The 16,561-nt window shown below is 51.7% G+C and overlaps 1 protein-coding gene across 7 annotated transcripts in view; it reads right to left on the minus strand.

Moving 5' to 3' along the window:
- LOC140396559 (fatty acyl-CoA reductase 1) overlaps positions 1-16,561 on the minus strand; it is a 328,616-nt gene that overhangs the window by 66,333 nt on the left and 245,722 nt on the right. For all 7 annotated transcript variants that reach the window (XM_072485319.1, XM_072485324.1, XM_072485320.1 and 4 more), the window contains one exon: positions 11,847-12,024. In XM_072485319.1, coding sequence (XP_072341420.1) covers positions 11,847-12,024 — 178 coding nt within the window. The remainder of the gene's footprint in view (positions 1-11,846; positions 12,025-16,561) is intronic.

Genomic DNA, 16,561 nt, shown 5'->3' on the forward strand with positions numbered 1-16,561 from the left:
ATTCTATGGGAAGCAAGAGATAAAATTGCAGAGCCGTTGGCAATGATCTTTTCGTCCTCACTGTCAACAGGGGTGGTACCAGGGGATTGGAGAGTGGCGAATGTCGTGCCCCTGTTCAAAAAAGGAACTAGGGATAACTCTGGGAATTACAGGCCAGTTAGTCTTACTTCGGTGGTAGGCAAAGTCATGGAAAGGGTACTGAAGGATAGGATTTTTGAGCATCTGGAAAGACACTGCTTGATTAGGGATAGTCAGCACGGATTTGTGAGGGGTAGGTCTTGCCTTACAAGTCTTACTGAATTCTTTGAGGAGGTGACCAAGCATGTGGATGAAGGTAAAGCAGTGGATGTAGTGTACATGGATTTTAGTAAGGCATATGATAAGGTTCCCCATGGTAGGCTTCTGCAGAAAGTAAGGAGGCACGGGATAGTGGGAAATTTGGCCAGATGGATAACGAACTGGCTAACCGATAGAAGTCAAAGAGTGGTGGCGGATGGCAAATATTCAGCCTGGAGCCCAGTTACCAGTGGCATACCGCAGGGATCAGTTCTGGGTCCTCTGCTGTTTGTGATTTTCATTAATGACTTGGATGAGGGAGTTGAAGGGTGGGTCAGTAAATTTTCAGACTATACGAAGATTGGTGGAGTTGTGGATAGTGAGGAGGGCTGTTGTCGGCTGCAAAGAGACAGAGATAGGATGCAGAGCTGGGCTGAGAAATGGCAGATGGAGTTTAACCCTGAAAAGTGTGAGGTTGTCCATTTTGGAAGGACAAATATGAATGCGGAATACCGGGTTAACGGTAGAGTTCTTGGCAATGTGGAGGAGCAGAGAGATCTTGGGGTCTATGTTCATACATCTTTGAAAGTTGCCACCCAAGTGGATAGAGCTGTGAAGAAGGCTTATGGTGTGCTAGCGTTCATTAACAGAGGGATTGAATTTAAGAGCCGTGAGGTGATGATGCAGCTGTACAAAACTTTGGTAAGGCCACATTTGGAGTACTGTGCACTGTTCTGGTCGCCTCATTTTAGGAATGATGTGGAAGCTTTGGAAAAGGTGCAAAGAAGATTTACCAGGATGTTGCCTGGAATGGAGAGTAGGTCTTACGAGGAAAGGTTGATGGTGCTAGGCCTTTTCTCATTAGAACGGAGAAGGATGAGGGGCGACTTGATAGAGGTTTATAAGATGATCAGGGGAATAGTTAGAGTAGACAGTCAGAGACTTTTTCCCCGGGTGGAACAAACCATTACAAGGGGACATAAATTTAAGGTGAATGGTGGAAGATATAGGGGGGATGTCAGAGGTAGGTTCTTTACCCAGAGAGTAGTGGGGGCATGGAATGCACTGCCTGTGGAAGTAGTTGAGTCGGAAACATTAGGGACCTTCAAGCAGTCATTGGATAGGTACATGGAATACGGTAAAATGATATAGTGTAGGTATAGTGTTTTTAAGGGCAGCATGGTAGCATTGTGGATAGCACAATTGCTTCACAGCTCCAGGGTCCCAGGTTCGATTCCGGCTTGGGTCACTGTCTGTGCGAAGTCTGCACATCCTCCCCGTGTCTGCGTGGGTTTCCTCCGGATGCTCCGGTTTCCTACCATAGTCCAAAGATGTGCAGATTAGGTGGATTGGCCATGATAAATTGCCCTTAGTGTCCAAAATTGCCCTCAGTGTTGGGTGGAGGTGTTGACTTTGGGTAGGGTGCTCTTTCCAAGAGCAGGTGCAGACTCAAAGGGCCGAATGGCCTCCTTCTGCACTGTAAATTCAATGATAATCTATGATTAAGCTAGGACAAAGGTTCAGCACAACATCGTGGGCCGAAGGGCCTGTTCTGTGCTGTATTTTCCTATGTTCTATGTTACAATATTCGAAAGTGTGATCAGAGAGGAACATGTGGAAAACAAGGCTACCACCTTACATAATTTCAAACAATGATACTGTGTGAGAGTAATTACAGAAACCACGCAATGGCAAAAGGGCAGTTCTTCAGAATATTCGTCCATTCCCACATCTCAATCTAGGTTCCCTCTAACCTGGGCACCTCTGCAGCCATGCACGAGGTGTTAACACCACTCACATGGCCTGTGGAGGGTATTCCGCTGCTCCACGAGGCTGTGGTGTCACACATGGCCGTGTTCCCACTGGTGCCTGATCCCGCTCCATGCCGGCAACCAGGCCACGTGGCAACAGCTGATTGGCTGGGTGTGCAGAAGGCGGTGAGCGGGAGGCGGTGAGCGTGAGGGGGTGAGGGGGAGGCGGTGAGCGTGAGGGGGTGAGGGGGAGGCGGTGAGGGGGAGGGGGCGAGGGGGAGGCGGTGATCGGGAGGCGGTGAGGGGGAGGGGGTGAGGGGGAGGCGGTGAGGGGGAGGGGGCGAGGGGGAGGCGGTGATCGGGAGGCGGTGATCGGGAGGCTATAAGTAAACTCAGCTTGCGCTGGCACTGAAGAGAGCGCGATGCTCCCGCCCAAAAATGGAAAACAGTCGTTATGTCTATGCCGGGTGTGCGGGGCTAAGAGGCTATTGGAGCCTCTGGGTGGTCGGGGGAGGGCTGAAGGGCGCCTTCGGTGACCCCATAGTGCCTCACTTGTGGGGGCCCTGATGCCGGCAAGGATGGTGCGGGGGGGTCATCTTCATTTCTGCATGATGTGGGGTGAGGGGTGGGGATGTCACCTGTTTCGTTATGAGGAGAAGGTTGCCCCTCCAGGGTCTAGGGTTGGAGGTGTTGCTTATGCCTACAAGGGATGGCGCTGTCTGTGGACGGGGGTGGGGAGGAAGAGGTGCCTTCAACTTAACTTTGAGATCTGGACGCCGGCATCATAGAACATACAATGCAGAAGGAGGCCATTCAGCCCATCGGGTCTGCACCGACCCATTTAAGCCCTCACTTCCACCCTATCCCCGTAACCCAATAACCCCTCCTAACCTTTTTGGTCATTAAGGGCAATTTATCATGGCCAATCCACCTAACCTGCACGTCTTTGGACTGTGGGAGGAAACCGGAGCACCCGGAGGAAACCCACGCAGACACGGGGAGAACGTGCAGACTCTGCACAGACAGTGACCCAGCGGGGAATCGAACCTGGGACCCTGGCGCTGTGAAGCCACAGTGCTAGCCACTTGTGCTACCATGTTGCCCAATCTTTAGGTCCCCACTTCAAAACACATTCTAAGTGTGGGAGAATTCGGTGAGAATCTCCCCAAGATCCAATGAAATAACTAAGGGTGTGATCTATCTGTATCTCTGCGCCTGACTTGGGACGCAATGAGGCCAGTAAATCTCACGAGAGGCTTTTCACCAAATGTACCGGCTTCCTCACACCTCACGAGGTCTAACGCGATCTCGGCAGGCATTGTAATCTGGATCGTACCCATTGGAGTCGGAGCCAGATTTGCATATTGAAGTGAGTAGCTAGTCTTCATTTGAATATCTTCGCCAGATCTTCGCAGTCGTTTTGCACTGTGTTCCACAAATGCACCGGGTCCCTCACTACACCACACACGGTCAATATTGTTTTATAATAATAATCTTTATTAGTTTCACAAGTAGGCTTACATTGACACTGCAATGAAGTTACTGTGAAAATCCCCTCGTCGCCACATTCCGGCGCCTGTTCGGGTACACAGAGGGAGAATTCAGAATGTCCAAATTACCAAACAGCACGTGTTTCAGGACTTGTGGGAGGAAACCGGAGCATCCGGAGGAGACCCGCGCAGACACAGGGAGAACGTGCAGACTCCACACGGACAGTGACCCAAGCTGGGAATCGAACCTGGGTCCCTGTCGCTGTGAAGCGACTGTGCTAACCACTGTGCTAGGTAGCGCTCGACACGTGACTCTGTTTCATTTCGGTTAATTCGCGCCCGAAGTGTGGGTGGATTTTGATGGAAGTTGCACCTGATCAGCCGGCGGGACTCTCAGCAGTTTTCCCACCCGGAATGACAATCACGGGGCCAGGTTCTCCAGCCTCCCAGCCGCCTGTTTCTAGGCGTCGTTCGCTGGCGGCAGGATTCTCTGGTCCTAGCGCCGTCAATGGGGATTCCCACTGAAGCCACCCCAAGCTGCCGGGAGTCCCGCTGCGAAGATGCGCTGTTGGCGGACCAGAGAATCCCGTTGGTGTGAAGAGCCGGAGAATTCAGCCGTCATGTTTTGGGATAATCGCCCCCACGACCTTTCGGCTTTTTGCTTGTCCTGGTGACGCACATGGACACTAAAATGTGACTAAATGGGCAGGATTTGCAGGGAGGGGATGCTCGGTGGGGGGGGCGTTTGAATCCCGCCCACTACAACGGGCTGTGATTGGCAGAAGGCAGGACCACCAGACGGAAGTCCTCCCTTGGAGTGCTGCCGGCCAAGCTCTCCAGGAAAGGCGCTGCCGCTAACTGCCTGGTGCCAAGTGGCAGAGGCTGGTGGTAGGGAAGGCTTAGGGGGTCTCGAGGAGGAATATTGGGGTCTCGAGGGATAGCTCGGGGTGGGGGCGTTGAGGACTGGAGGTCACCATCCCAAGTTAGGGACATATCGTCCGTTTAGTCACCTGGAACTCCCTCCCTGACAGCTGTGTGGCTGTTCCTGCAACACACACAGGGGTTCAAGAAGGTGGCTCGCCACTACCTTCTGGAGGTCGGCCTAGCCCGGAGGTCGGCCTAGCCAGGAGGTCAGCCCAGCCCGGAGGTCGGCCTAGCTAGGAGGTCGGCCTAGCCCGGAGGTCAGCCTAGCTAGGAGGTCGGCCTAGCCAGGAGGCCAGCCCAGCCAGGAGGTCAGTCTAGCCCGGATGTTGGCCTAGCCCGGAGGCCGGCCTAGCTAGGAGGTCGGCCTAGCCCGGAGGCCGGTCTAGCCAGGAGGTCAGCCCAGCCAGGAGGTCGGCCTAGCTAGGAGGTCGGCCCAGCCAGGAGGTCAGCCTAGCTAGGAGGTTGGCCTAGCCTAGAGGTCAGCCTAGCCCGGAGGTCAGCCCAGCCAGGAGGTCGGCCTAGCCAGGGGGTCGGCCCATCCAGGAGGTCGGCCTAGCTAGGAGGTCAGCCCAGCCAGGAGGTCGGCCTAGCCAGGAGGTCGGCCCAGCCAGGAGGTCGGCCTAGCTAGGAGGTCAGCCCAGCCAGGAGGTCGGCCTAGCCCGGAGGTCGGCCCAGCCAGGAGGTCGGCCCAACCAGGAGGTCGGCCTAGCCCGGAGGTCAGCCCAGCCAGGAGGTCGGCTTAGCCCAGAGGTTGGCCCAGCCAGGAGGTCGGCCTAGCCAGGAGGTCGGCCCAGCCAGGAGGTCGGCCTAGCTAGGAGGTCAGCCCAGCCAGGAGGTCGGCCCAGCCCGGAGGTCGGCCCAGCCAGGAGGTCGGCCCAGCCAGGAGGTCGGCCTAGCCCGGAGGTCAGCCCAGCCAGGAGGTCGGCTTAGCCCAGAGGTCGGCCCAGCCAGGAGGTCGGCCTAGCCAGGAGGTCGGCCTAGCCCGGAGGTTGACCTAACCCGGAGGTCGGCCTAGCTAGGAGGTCGGCCTAGCCGGGAGGTTGGCCTAGCTAGTAGGTCGGCCTAGCCAGGAGGTCGGCCTAGCCCGGAGGTCGGCCTAGCCCGGAGGTCAGCCTAGCCCGGAGGTTGGCCTAGCTAGGAGGTCGGCCTAGCCAGGAGGCCAGCCTAGCTAGGAGGTCAGCCTAGCCCGGAGGTCGGCCTAGCTAGGAGGTCAGCCTAGCCCGGAGGTCGGCCTAGCTAGGAGGTTGGCCTAGCCAGGAGGTCGGCCTAGCTAGGAGGTCGGCCTAGCCCGGAGGTCGGCCTAGCCCGGAGGTCAGCCTAGCCAGGAGGTCGGCCTAGCTAGGAGGTCGGCCCAGCTCGCAACACCCACATCCCATGAACAAGTTTTTTAAAATTTTAACACAAAAAAACGTTCCCTGCCCCAAGTCACATGTTTTGCACGCATGCTACCGGCAAAAAGGCAGGAAGAGGAAAATGTTCAAGATACTGAGGCTCAATTGAACAATGTGAATGACTCATAGAATCATAAAAGAACCAATGACTGCCTACAGTGCAGAAAGAGGCCGTTTGGCCGATCTAGTCTGCACCGACCCTCTGAAAGAGCCCCCTACCTCAGCCCACTCCGTCCCGCCCTATCCCCGTAACTCCACCAAACCTGTGCTTGTAGACACTAATGGGCCATGTAGCACAGCCAACCCAACTAACCTGCACTTCTTTGTTACTGTGGGAGGAAACCGGAGCACTCGGAGGAAACCCGCGGGGAGAAAGTGCGTTCGCCTCACCGACAGTCACCCGAGGCCGGTATTGAATCCGGGTTCCTGGAGCTGTGAGGCAGCAGTGCTAACCACTGGGCCACCGAGCCGTCTTTTTCAGCTGAGGACAACATTCTAAAACCTGCTTACGGCCACAGCCTGGCAAGGTTTTAATTCGGCTGAGAGGCTATCAGTGTTGCGATAAACTGAGATTTCATGCAACAGATAAAGTGAAGGTTGTGCAAAGTGCTTCACTCACACCTGGCAGCTCTTTCTCTGCGACTGACAGAAACGCAAAAGAAAAAGTCAAAATGTTTTTGTGTCTGATTAATGGTCAGGGCAGAGAATCTTGTGGCACCAAGTAGTTTATTGGCCACCCCAGAGGACACAGTCCAGCCAAGATAATGCTCAGCAGTGCAAGGTGTGTTCAAGCAGGCAGCTCACCACCACCTTCTCGAGGGGCAATTAGGGGGTGGGCAATAAATGCTGGGCCCAGCCGGCGACGCCCACATATTGTGAATGAATAAAAAAATATCAGAGGTACGATGGAATCAAACTCGCAAAGGAGGGTGCGATTCCGTTCTGTAACACACTAAGAGTTAATAAAAGTGTCTGCGATGGGTATAGAGTTCCTTTGGGGGTACGCTGAAACTCAGAAAGGTTGAGCGCCAGGAAAATGAATTGTACGCTAAGCCATATTTTAAATATAAAGGCCGATTATATGAAACCGCATCGTCAGAGGTGAGCCTTGTCCAACAGTAATGCACTTTGGGAAATTACAGGCCGTTACTCTGAGACCATCTACACCTGTAACTACAAGTATTAACTGCAAGTAAATTGGAAACCAAGTCCGTCACTGTTCGTCTTTTGACATGTTTTATTTCCAACTATTTCCTTGAAGTCTGCATTGTGGCTGGCTCGCATTCCCCTCTCCTTTCCTCATTCTCTCCAAACCTCCTAGTCATTCCTTATTTTCAACTTCACTCCCTTCCTCTCATAATTTCGGAATCTTGCTTTCTTTTGTCCCTTTTTCATTCCGAACTTTCTATATCCTTATCCCCTCCCTTTGTCCTTGTTTCTATCGCGTATTTCCCCTCATTCTATGGGCGGCATTCTCTGATCCTGGGGCTTAGTGTTGACGCCGTCCTAAACGTACCTGGGATCAGCGATCCTGGGCCGGACAGGGGGCCAGCACAGCACTGGAGCGCTTCACGCAGCTCCGACTGTCTATCCGGGTGTCAGCACGGGCGCCGCAGGTCCGCGCGTGCGTTGCCTTCTCCGCGCCGGCCCCGACGCAACATGGCGGAGAGCTACAGGGGCCCAGCGCGGAGGAACATAGGCCCCCACCGGGATAAGCCCGCCCGCCGATCGGTAGGCCCCGATCGCGGGCCAGGCCACCGGGGAGGCCCCCTCCCCCCGCAGCATGAACGCCGAGGTCCCGCCGGGTAGGACCTCACGAGAACGACGACGCCGGGACTCGGCCTAACTCTGCTGGCACTCAGCCCATGGCGCGGGGAGAATCGCCGGGGGTGGGGGGGCTTTGAGCCTGCGCCGTGCCGACCACACCGGCGCCAATGGCGCCGATTCTCCGGAGATCCGGCGGACTGGCGTCGGAGCGGCATCACGTGATCCCCCCCCCCCGGCGATTCTCCGACCCAGCACGGGGTCGGGGTCGGTGAATCCCGCCCCATGTCTCTCAGATTCTGATCTCCCCCTTCATGTTGCGAATATGTGACTAATTTATTTTCTGGAATAATAACACTCCTTCGATGCAGAAAACAGGAGTTGCCATCGGCGAATGTTTGCGCCCCACTTGGAAAGTTTCACATTTTCTGTTCTTCCTTGGTTCCATCACTTGTTCCCAATCAGTTTACGGGCATTGTAGCCCCGACATCCAACCCTGAGGGTCTGTTAGGATCACGCCACTCCACCATTGCACTTAAAAAACAGGAACTGGGTGAGGCAGTGAGTCAAATCCTAATATCCATGTGGGGCGGCAGGGCCGCACAGTGGTTAGCACTGTTGCTTCACAGCTCCAGGATCCCAGGTTCGATTCCCGGCTTGGGTGACTGCCCGTGTGGATTCTGCACGTTCTCCCCGTGTCTGCGTGGGTTTCCTCCCACAGTCCAAAGACGTGCAGGTCAGGTGGATTGGCCATGCTAAATTGCCCTTAGTGTCCAAAAAGGTTAGGTGGGGTAACTGGGTTACGGGGTTAGGGTGGAGGCGTGGGCTTAAGTAGAGTGCTCTTTCCAAGGGCCGGTGCAGACTCGATGGGCCGAATGCCCTCCTTCTGCACTGTAAATTCTATGATTCTATGATCTTACGGCAAATCAGCCACGGAAAACACGGAAAACCTGCTCCATTTGACATGATGTCTGCTTCGTCTTCCGATGGAGTACTCAAAATCTATCCCTGTGCCAATAGTGACCTTGTTGCTTCCTGTTTGCCTCTCTGCCAGTTTGAGATTACTTATTCATGCTTGGCCATGGTTTTAAAGAGCTCTATGGTAATTACTTGAGCTGCTGATTGGCCATTCCTCTATTGCAGCCATTAAATATTGAGCAGAGTTCAGAGAGGGTGAGGCCACTGCAGGAGCCGCCATGTGATATACTTCAGGCAGAAGGAAAAATTAAAAAATGAAAAATGTGTCAAAATGTAGGCAGCTGTGCAATAACTACAAACATTGCAATTAGTTGCCTTCACGGTGTTAAACCAACAACTAGAGGGTAAATCTCTGTACTACAATATTGCAAGTGAAACCTAAGGAATAGACACCCGTAACCCAGGTATCAGAGATACAGCCGATGCATTTTCCGAGTTAGAGTCACTACCCCAACCATCCAAAGCAAAATAACAAGTTGGATCCAAAATTGGCTCAGAGGGATGTTTTTGTGACTGGATCCCTGTTTTCAGTGGGGTTAGTACTAAGATGCTTGCTTTGGACTTGAATGCAGTGGGCAGCACGGTAGCACAAGTGGATAGCACTGTGGCTTCACAGCGCCAGGGTCCCAGGTTCGATTCCCGGCTTGGGTCACTGTCTGTGCGGAGTCTGCACGTTCTCCCCGTGTCTGCGTGGGTTTCCTCCGGGTGCTCCGGTTTCCTCCCACAGTCCAAAGACGTGCAGGTTAGGTGGACTGGCCATGATAAATTGCGCTTCGTGTCCAAAAAGGTTAGGAGGAGTTATTGGGTTATGCGGATATGGTGGAAGTGAGAGCTTAAGTGGGTCGGTGCAGACTCGATGGGCCGAATGGCCTCCTTCTGTACTGTATGTTGAATGTATGTATGTTCTATAATTAAGAATTCTGCAGATGATAGAAAAAATGGGCATGTGGTTGATAATGGAGAACAAAGCTGTAGACTGCAGGAAGATAAACTAGTGAGGAAGGCGGAGCAAATGGAAATCAATCTGGTAAAGCACTGCGTTCGGGGAAACATTTCAAGGAAAGAGAGTTGCGGTGACCTATCAAGGCCTTGCTTTTGGCCTGATTAAAATTGGCCATTTTAAATTGAAGAATTGGGCATTTCAAACAAGCCACAGTCACTCCAGCACACAACCCCATGGGAATTCGAACTGGCCAAGTTCTAATACACTAGAGATCAGACTGGCTGCCAAGACATGTGCGGACCTGCCCTGTCAATCGGCCATCAAGAGATAATCGATCCGATTGATATGCACCGGCCTATTGTTGCAAGCCCAGGCCAGGCCATACTCTCAGGCGCCTGGAGTTCCCGCCGGTACCTTATTTGGTGAAGGTGTTTGTGTGAATTGCGCCACTGGAGATGGATATTTGGGGCCATGGTAAATTAAAGGTTAGGTGGGGTTACTGGGTTACAGGGATAGGGTGGGGGAGTGGGTCTGGGTGCTCCTTTGGAGGGTCATTGCAGGCTTGATGGGCTAAATGGTCTCCTTCTGCACTGTAGGGATTCTATAATCAATGAAAAGTGTAGAGGAACAGAGGGACTTCCTGGAAGGTGGCAGGACAAGTAGATAAGTGGTCAAGACGGCCTGTGGTATACTCGTCTTTATTGCTGAGGTAGAGAATACAGGGGCTGGAAGGTTATGTTGGGATGTGTATAAAACACTAGTTCACAGTTGGAAGTTCTGTACCATGTTCTGTCCTGGTGACTGCATTATAGGAAGGGTGTGACTGCACTAGAGAAGGCACAGAGAAGATTCATGAAGTGGCTTCCAGAATTGAAAAAGAATAGTTAGAGGAAGATTGGATAGGCTTGGGCTGTTTCTTTGAAAGAAAGGCAGCTGAGGGGAGACTGAACTAAAATGTATAAAACTATGAGGGATCAAGATAGAGTGGACAGGAAGCCCCCATTCCCCTTGGTTGAGGGTCCATAACCAGGGAGCATAGATATTGGATTGGATTGGATTTGTTTATTGTCACGTGTACCGAGGTACAGTGAAAAGTATTTTTCTGCGAGCAGCTCAACAGATCATTAAGTACATGGGAAGAAAAGGGAATAAAAGAAAATACATAATAGGGCAACACAAGGTACACAATGTAACTACATAAGCACCGGCATCAGATGAAGCATACAGGGTGTAGTGTTAATGAAATCAGTCCATAAGAGGGTCATTTAGGAGTCTGGTGACAGCGGGGAAGAAGCTGTTTTTGAGTCTGTTCATGCGTGTTCTCAGACTTCTGTATCTCCTGCCTGATGGAAGAAGTTGGAAGAGTGAGTAAGCCGGGTGGGAGGGATCTTTGATTATGCTGCCCGCTATCCCCAGGCAGTGGGAGGTGTAGATGGAGTCAATGGATGGGAGGCAGGTTTGTGTGATGGACTGGGCGAGGGGTAAGAGGTTCAGAGAGAATTCAAGAGAAAATATTTTCGCCCAGAGAGTGGTGGGAATCTGGAAATTGCTGACTGAAAGAATGGTGGAGGGAGAAACCCACACAACATTTGAAAAGGACTTGGATGTGCAGATGAAGTGTCGAAACCTGCAAGGTTATGGACCAAGAGCTGGAAAGTGGGATTAGGCTGGATGGCTACTTGATGGTTAGCATGGACATGATGGGCTGACTGGCCCTCCTTCCTAATGGTACATTTTAATTAGTCTATCTTTACAGACATTAACAGACCAGGTAAGTTTCAGTTTGATTGCAACACAACTCACAATGTGATCACGGCCAAGAAACTAACTGTCAGGTCATTTCGAGCTGTCACCTAGGAGAGGAAATCAGGCTCGAGACAGCTAATTCCCACATTGCCTTCATTAACAACTCCAAAGCTTTCCTCTTTCACACCAAACATTTCATCTCAACAATTCTTGGCTGCCTAAGAAGTGCCAATCGACTAAGGTTTGAACAGCAATCCCACAGAAGTACCTTAGCCCTCCCTCTCAGACCCTGTGCAAATAAACATCTTTGGCTTGACAGAAAATCCCTGTCTCGCCTCAAGCAACAAAATAGCTTCAACATCAGTGCATCTGCTGATGTCGGTATGATAGCAGGGACTGGATATGGATTAGCTCGAGTGTAATAGAAGAATTTCTCATTTTAATGTAGCTCTCCACTTGCTCCCCGCTCCGAGTCCATCCCGTGTAATAACAACCAAGACTTATATGTCATGTTTACTCAGCCATATGGAGCTGAAATAAAGTAGAATGATAAAATACGTTGCGCTAAAGTAAAATGACTTACTGGGAACGGCTCCTGCCAACTGGCTCCAACAATTGACGGCCTGATAATGGCAATATTCAAATCCCCACTCTCTTGCTGCACCACATACTCTGCCAGCGCCTTTGTGTAGGTGTACGTGTTTGGCCGGTCTCCTATCAGTTTGGGGGTGATGTCCTGGATCATACTGTCATCCATCCACCTGGAAAAAAAACCAAGAGACTCCTTAACTAAATGAGGAATTGCTACGGAAAGTTTAATGATACAAGCCACCCGAGATGCCAAGAGAGAATATCAAACCAAGCTAGAGTCACAGACAGACTCTCGGCGGTTGTGGCAAGGACTAAACAACATAACGGGCTACAAAGCGAAGCCGAACAGTATCTCTGGCAGCAGCGCACCCCTCCCCGATGAACTCAATGCATTCTATGCTCGGTTCGAGCAGGTAACCACCAATCCGCTGGCGAGTGCCCCAGCAGCCCATAATTCACCCATACCCACCATCACAGCTTCCAAAGTCAGATTGGCCTTCCTGAAAGTGAACCCTCGGAAGGCGACGGGCCCAGACAGGATCCCTGGTCGTGCACTCAGAGCCTGCGCGGACCAGCTGGCAGAGGTATTCACGGACATCTTTAACCTGTCCCAACTCCACTCCGAGGTCCCCACCTGCTTCAAGAATACCACCATCATACCGGTACCAAAGAAGAACCAGGCAACGTGCCTCAATGACTACCGACCAGTGGCCTTGACTTCAGTCGTAATGAAGTGCTTCGAGAGGTTGATCATGAAGCGCATCACCTCCATACTCCCAGAACGCCTTGATCCACTGCAATTCGCATACCGCTGCAACCGGTCCACATCAGACACCATTTCCCTGGCCCTACACTCATCCCGAGAGCATCTCGAAAACAAGGACTCCTACATTAGACTCCTATTTATTGACTACAGCTCCGCCTTCAACACCATAATCCCAGCCAAGCTCATATCAAAGCTCCAAAACCTAGGACTTGGCCCCCCACTCTGCAACTGGATCCTCGATTTTCTGCCCAACAGACTACAATCAGTAAGAATGAACAACAACACCTCCTCCACAATAGTCCTCAACACCGGCGCCCCGCAAGGCTGCGTACTTAGCCCCCTACTCTACTCCCTGTACACACACGACTGCGTGGCAAAACTTGGTTCCAACTCCATCTACAAGTTTGCTGACGATACGACCATAGTGGGCCGGATCTCGAATAACGATGAGTCCAAATACAGGAGGGAGATAGAGAACCTAGTGGAGTGGTGTAGCGACAACAATCTCTCCCTCAATGCCAGCAAAACTAAAGAGCTGGTAATTGACTTCAGGAAGCAAAGTACTGTACACACCCCTGTCAGCATCAATGGGGCCGAGGTGGAGATGGTTAGCAGTTTCAAATTCCTAGGGGTGCACATCTCCAAAAATCTGTCCTGGTCCACCCACGTCGACGCTACCACCAAGAAAGCACAACAGCGCCGATACTTCCTCAGGAAACTAAGGAAATTCGGCATGTCCACATTGACTCTTACCAACCTTTACAGATGCACCATAGAAAGCATCCTGTCAGGCTGCATCACAGCCTGGTATGGCAACTGCTTGGCCCAATACTGCAAGAAACTTCAGAGAATCATGAACACAGCCCAGTCCATCACACGAACCTGCCTCCCATCCATTGACTCCATCTACACCTCCCGCTGCCTGGGGAAAGCGGGCAGTATAATCAAAGATCCCTCCTACCCGGCTTACTCACTCTTCCAACTTCTTCCATCGGCAGGAGATACAGAAGTCTGAGAACACGCACAAATAGACTCATAAACAGCTTCTTCCCCACTGTCACCAGACTCCTAAATGACCCTCTTATGGACTGACCTCATTAACACTACACCCTGTATGCTTCATCCGATGCCGGTGCTTATGTAGTTACATTGTATATGTTGTGTTGCCCTATTATGTATTTTCTTTTATTCCCTTTTCTTCCCATGTACTTAATGATCTGTTGAGCTGCTCGCAGAAAAATACTTTTCACTGTACCTCGGTACACGTGACAATAAACAAACCCAATCCAATCCAATCCAATCCAATCCAAGTTAGCAGGATTCCTTCAAATGATTAGGCTCCACAACAACTTGCTGATTAAACACAGGAGAAGAGGTCGAGGACTGATGAACAAGGCACTTGCTGAATTTATTTATCCTCCTGGTGATGGGGACAGCACATGCAACAGTTCAACCAGAAAAGAAACATCAGGAGACGTGGCAGAGATGACTTAAAGATGACCCTGCTCTCTGGGGTAAGGGCTAAAACAGTAGTTATCTCCAGTCAGGACTATTACCAGTTCTTCATTCTCTGCGGTTAGAAATGCAAAGAACATAATTTGATGGATTTCAGACAAGGAAACATATTGTGATTATAACAAAGTTCAGTTGCCCTTCAGAGCTGCACGGATTAAATAGCCTTGGTGGGTGGCTGAAGTGCTTCGTGTCGATGGTGCAGAGGGTTAACACTGTGTCGATGGTGGTGGAGCACGGGGATTTTTAACTGGTGAATGGGGTGCCAATCAAATAAACTGTTTTGTCCTGGATAGTGTCAAGCTTCTTGAGTGTTGTTGGAGCTGTACTCATCAGGCAAATGGAGAGTTTTTCATTGCACTCCTGACTTTGACTTGGAAGTGGAAAGGTTTTGGGGGGGGAGGACAGGAGGTGAGATACGCGCTCCAGAATTCCCAGCTTCTGGCCTGCTCTTGTAGCCTCAGCATGTATATGCCTAGTCCAGTTCAGTTTCTGATCAATGGTATCCCCCAGGCTGTTGATCGTAGGGAATATAGGGGTAATGCTACTGCAAGTCAAGGGGAAATAGTTGGATTCTCACTGATTGGAGATAGCCATTTCCTGGCACTTGAGTGGTGTGAATGTTACTTGGCACTTAGCAGCCCAAGCCTGGATATTGTCCAGGTCTTGCTGCATATGGATAAGGGACTGCTTCATTATCTGAGGAGTTAGAAAAGGTGCTGAACATTGTGCAATGGTCAGTGAACATTCCCACTTCCCACCTTATGATGGAAGGAAGATGACTGGGCCGAGGACACTACCCTGAGGAACTCAGCTTCAATAATGTCCCACTTTGTGATCTTGACCTCAACGACTGCCTCAATGCCTCATATTGAAGATCATTTGAATGGATTGCTTCTCCAGCAAGCTTCCTAGCATTATTAACACAAGCTTTCAAATGCCAGGTTCAATTACAGAAATAATCTCCTTAAAACAAGTTTAATCTTGCAAAGTTCTTCAGAAGCTAAATTGGATAGTCCTTGCAATGGGACACATGGATCACAATGTATGAATAGCACATGCTATGTGGTCAATGGCAGCAGTCCAGCCCTGAGGCCCCGGATGCTGTGCTGTAAGAGGTTTGATGATCCCACACAAGGGATCAAGGTCACCGAAAGCATCTTCTCGGAACATATTCCACCAAGTCCATCGCCAGCCTCACATATTGCCGCGTCCGACACAGCCCCTTCACTCACCTCCCAAACAATTTCCTTCAAACATGGCTGGTAACTCACATTGATAGTCTAACCTCCAACACTTTGCACTGCTGCAAGCTGCACTTTCGGACCTTGAGCACAAGGGCAGCTATTCAACAGTGGCAGGCACATCACACACCACACTCACTGGTAACACCTCCCTCTCTATTTCAGGACAGGATGGTCCACAAGAGGCAGCATCAGCAGCTAACCAGCAGGGTGCGGTGGGGAGCAGGCAAGATTACTCATGCCCATGGGGTAGACGATACTGGAAGTCACTGTGCGACCATCATTGTGGCAGTGGCCAGCAGCGAGATTCAAACCCCTGAGAATGATGATGTGTTCCTGCCTAATTCACCTTCTCACTTCACTCTCCTCCTGCTCTCTGTTTCCATTTACAATCTTGAAACTGGTGGAACCACATGTTTTTTGTAAAAAAACATCACCAACTTCCCCCCAGCAGAGATAGGGAGGGCAGTACAGTTGCAGATGGAGTGAGAGACTAGTGTTAGTAGAGTATAGATTGTAGATTGCTAGAATATTGTTTACTATAGGAGTAAGTGGTCGAGCTTATTTAATTAGTGTAATAAATGTTAGCTTTGTTAATGAACTTAGCTTCTGTGGTCTTTGTGAACGCTACGACATCCATCCCGATCACAGCCATCATTGCCTCTGGATGTTCAAAGCAGCTTTCTTAGTCACAGCATTTCATTTCAGTAATCTGGGGCGTGATTCTCCGACCCCCCGCCGGGTCGGAGAATCGCCAGGGGCTGGCGTGAATCCCGCCCCTGCCGTGTCCCGAATTCTCCGCCACCAGAGATTCGGTCGGCGGGAATCGCGCCGGTCGGCGGGCCCACCCCCGGCGATTCTCCGGCCCGCGATGGGCCAAAGTCCCGCCGCAGTCAACCCTCGCCAGCCGGTGTGGATTAAACCATCTACCCTACCGGCGGGACAAGGCGGCGCAGGCAGGCTCTGGGGTCCTGGGAGGGGGGCGCGGGCAATCAGGCCCCGGGGGGTGCCCCCACGGTGGCCTGGCCCGCGATCGGGGCCCACCGATCTGCGGGCGGGCCTGTGCCTTGGGGGCACTCTTTTTCTTCCGCCTTCGCCATGGTCTTCACTATGGCGGAGGAGGAAGAGACCCCCTCCCCTGCGCATGCGCGGGGATGCCGTGAGCGGCCGCTGACGCTCCCGCGC

Source organism: Scyliorhinus torazame, chromosome 19 (assembly GCF_047496885.1).
Source record: "Scyliorhinus torazame isolate Kashiwa2021f chromosome 19, sScyTor2.1, whole genome shotgun sequence".
Lineage (NCBI taxonomy): Eukaryota > Metazoa > Chordata > Chondrichthyes > Carcharhiniformes > Scyliorhinidae > Scyliorhinus > Scyliorhinus torazame.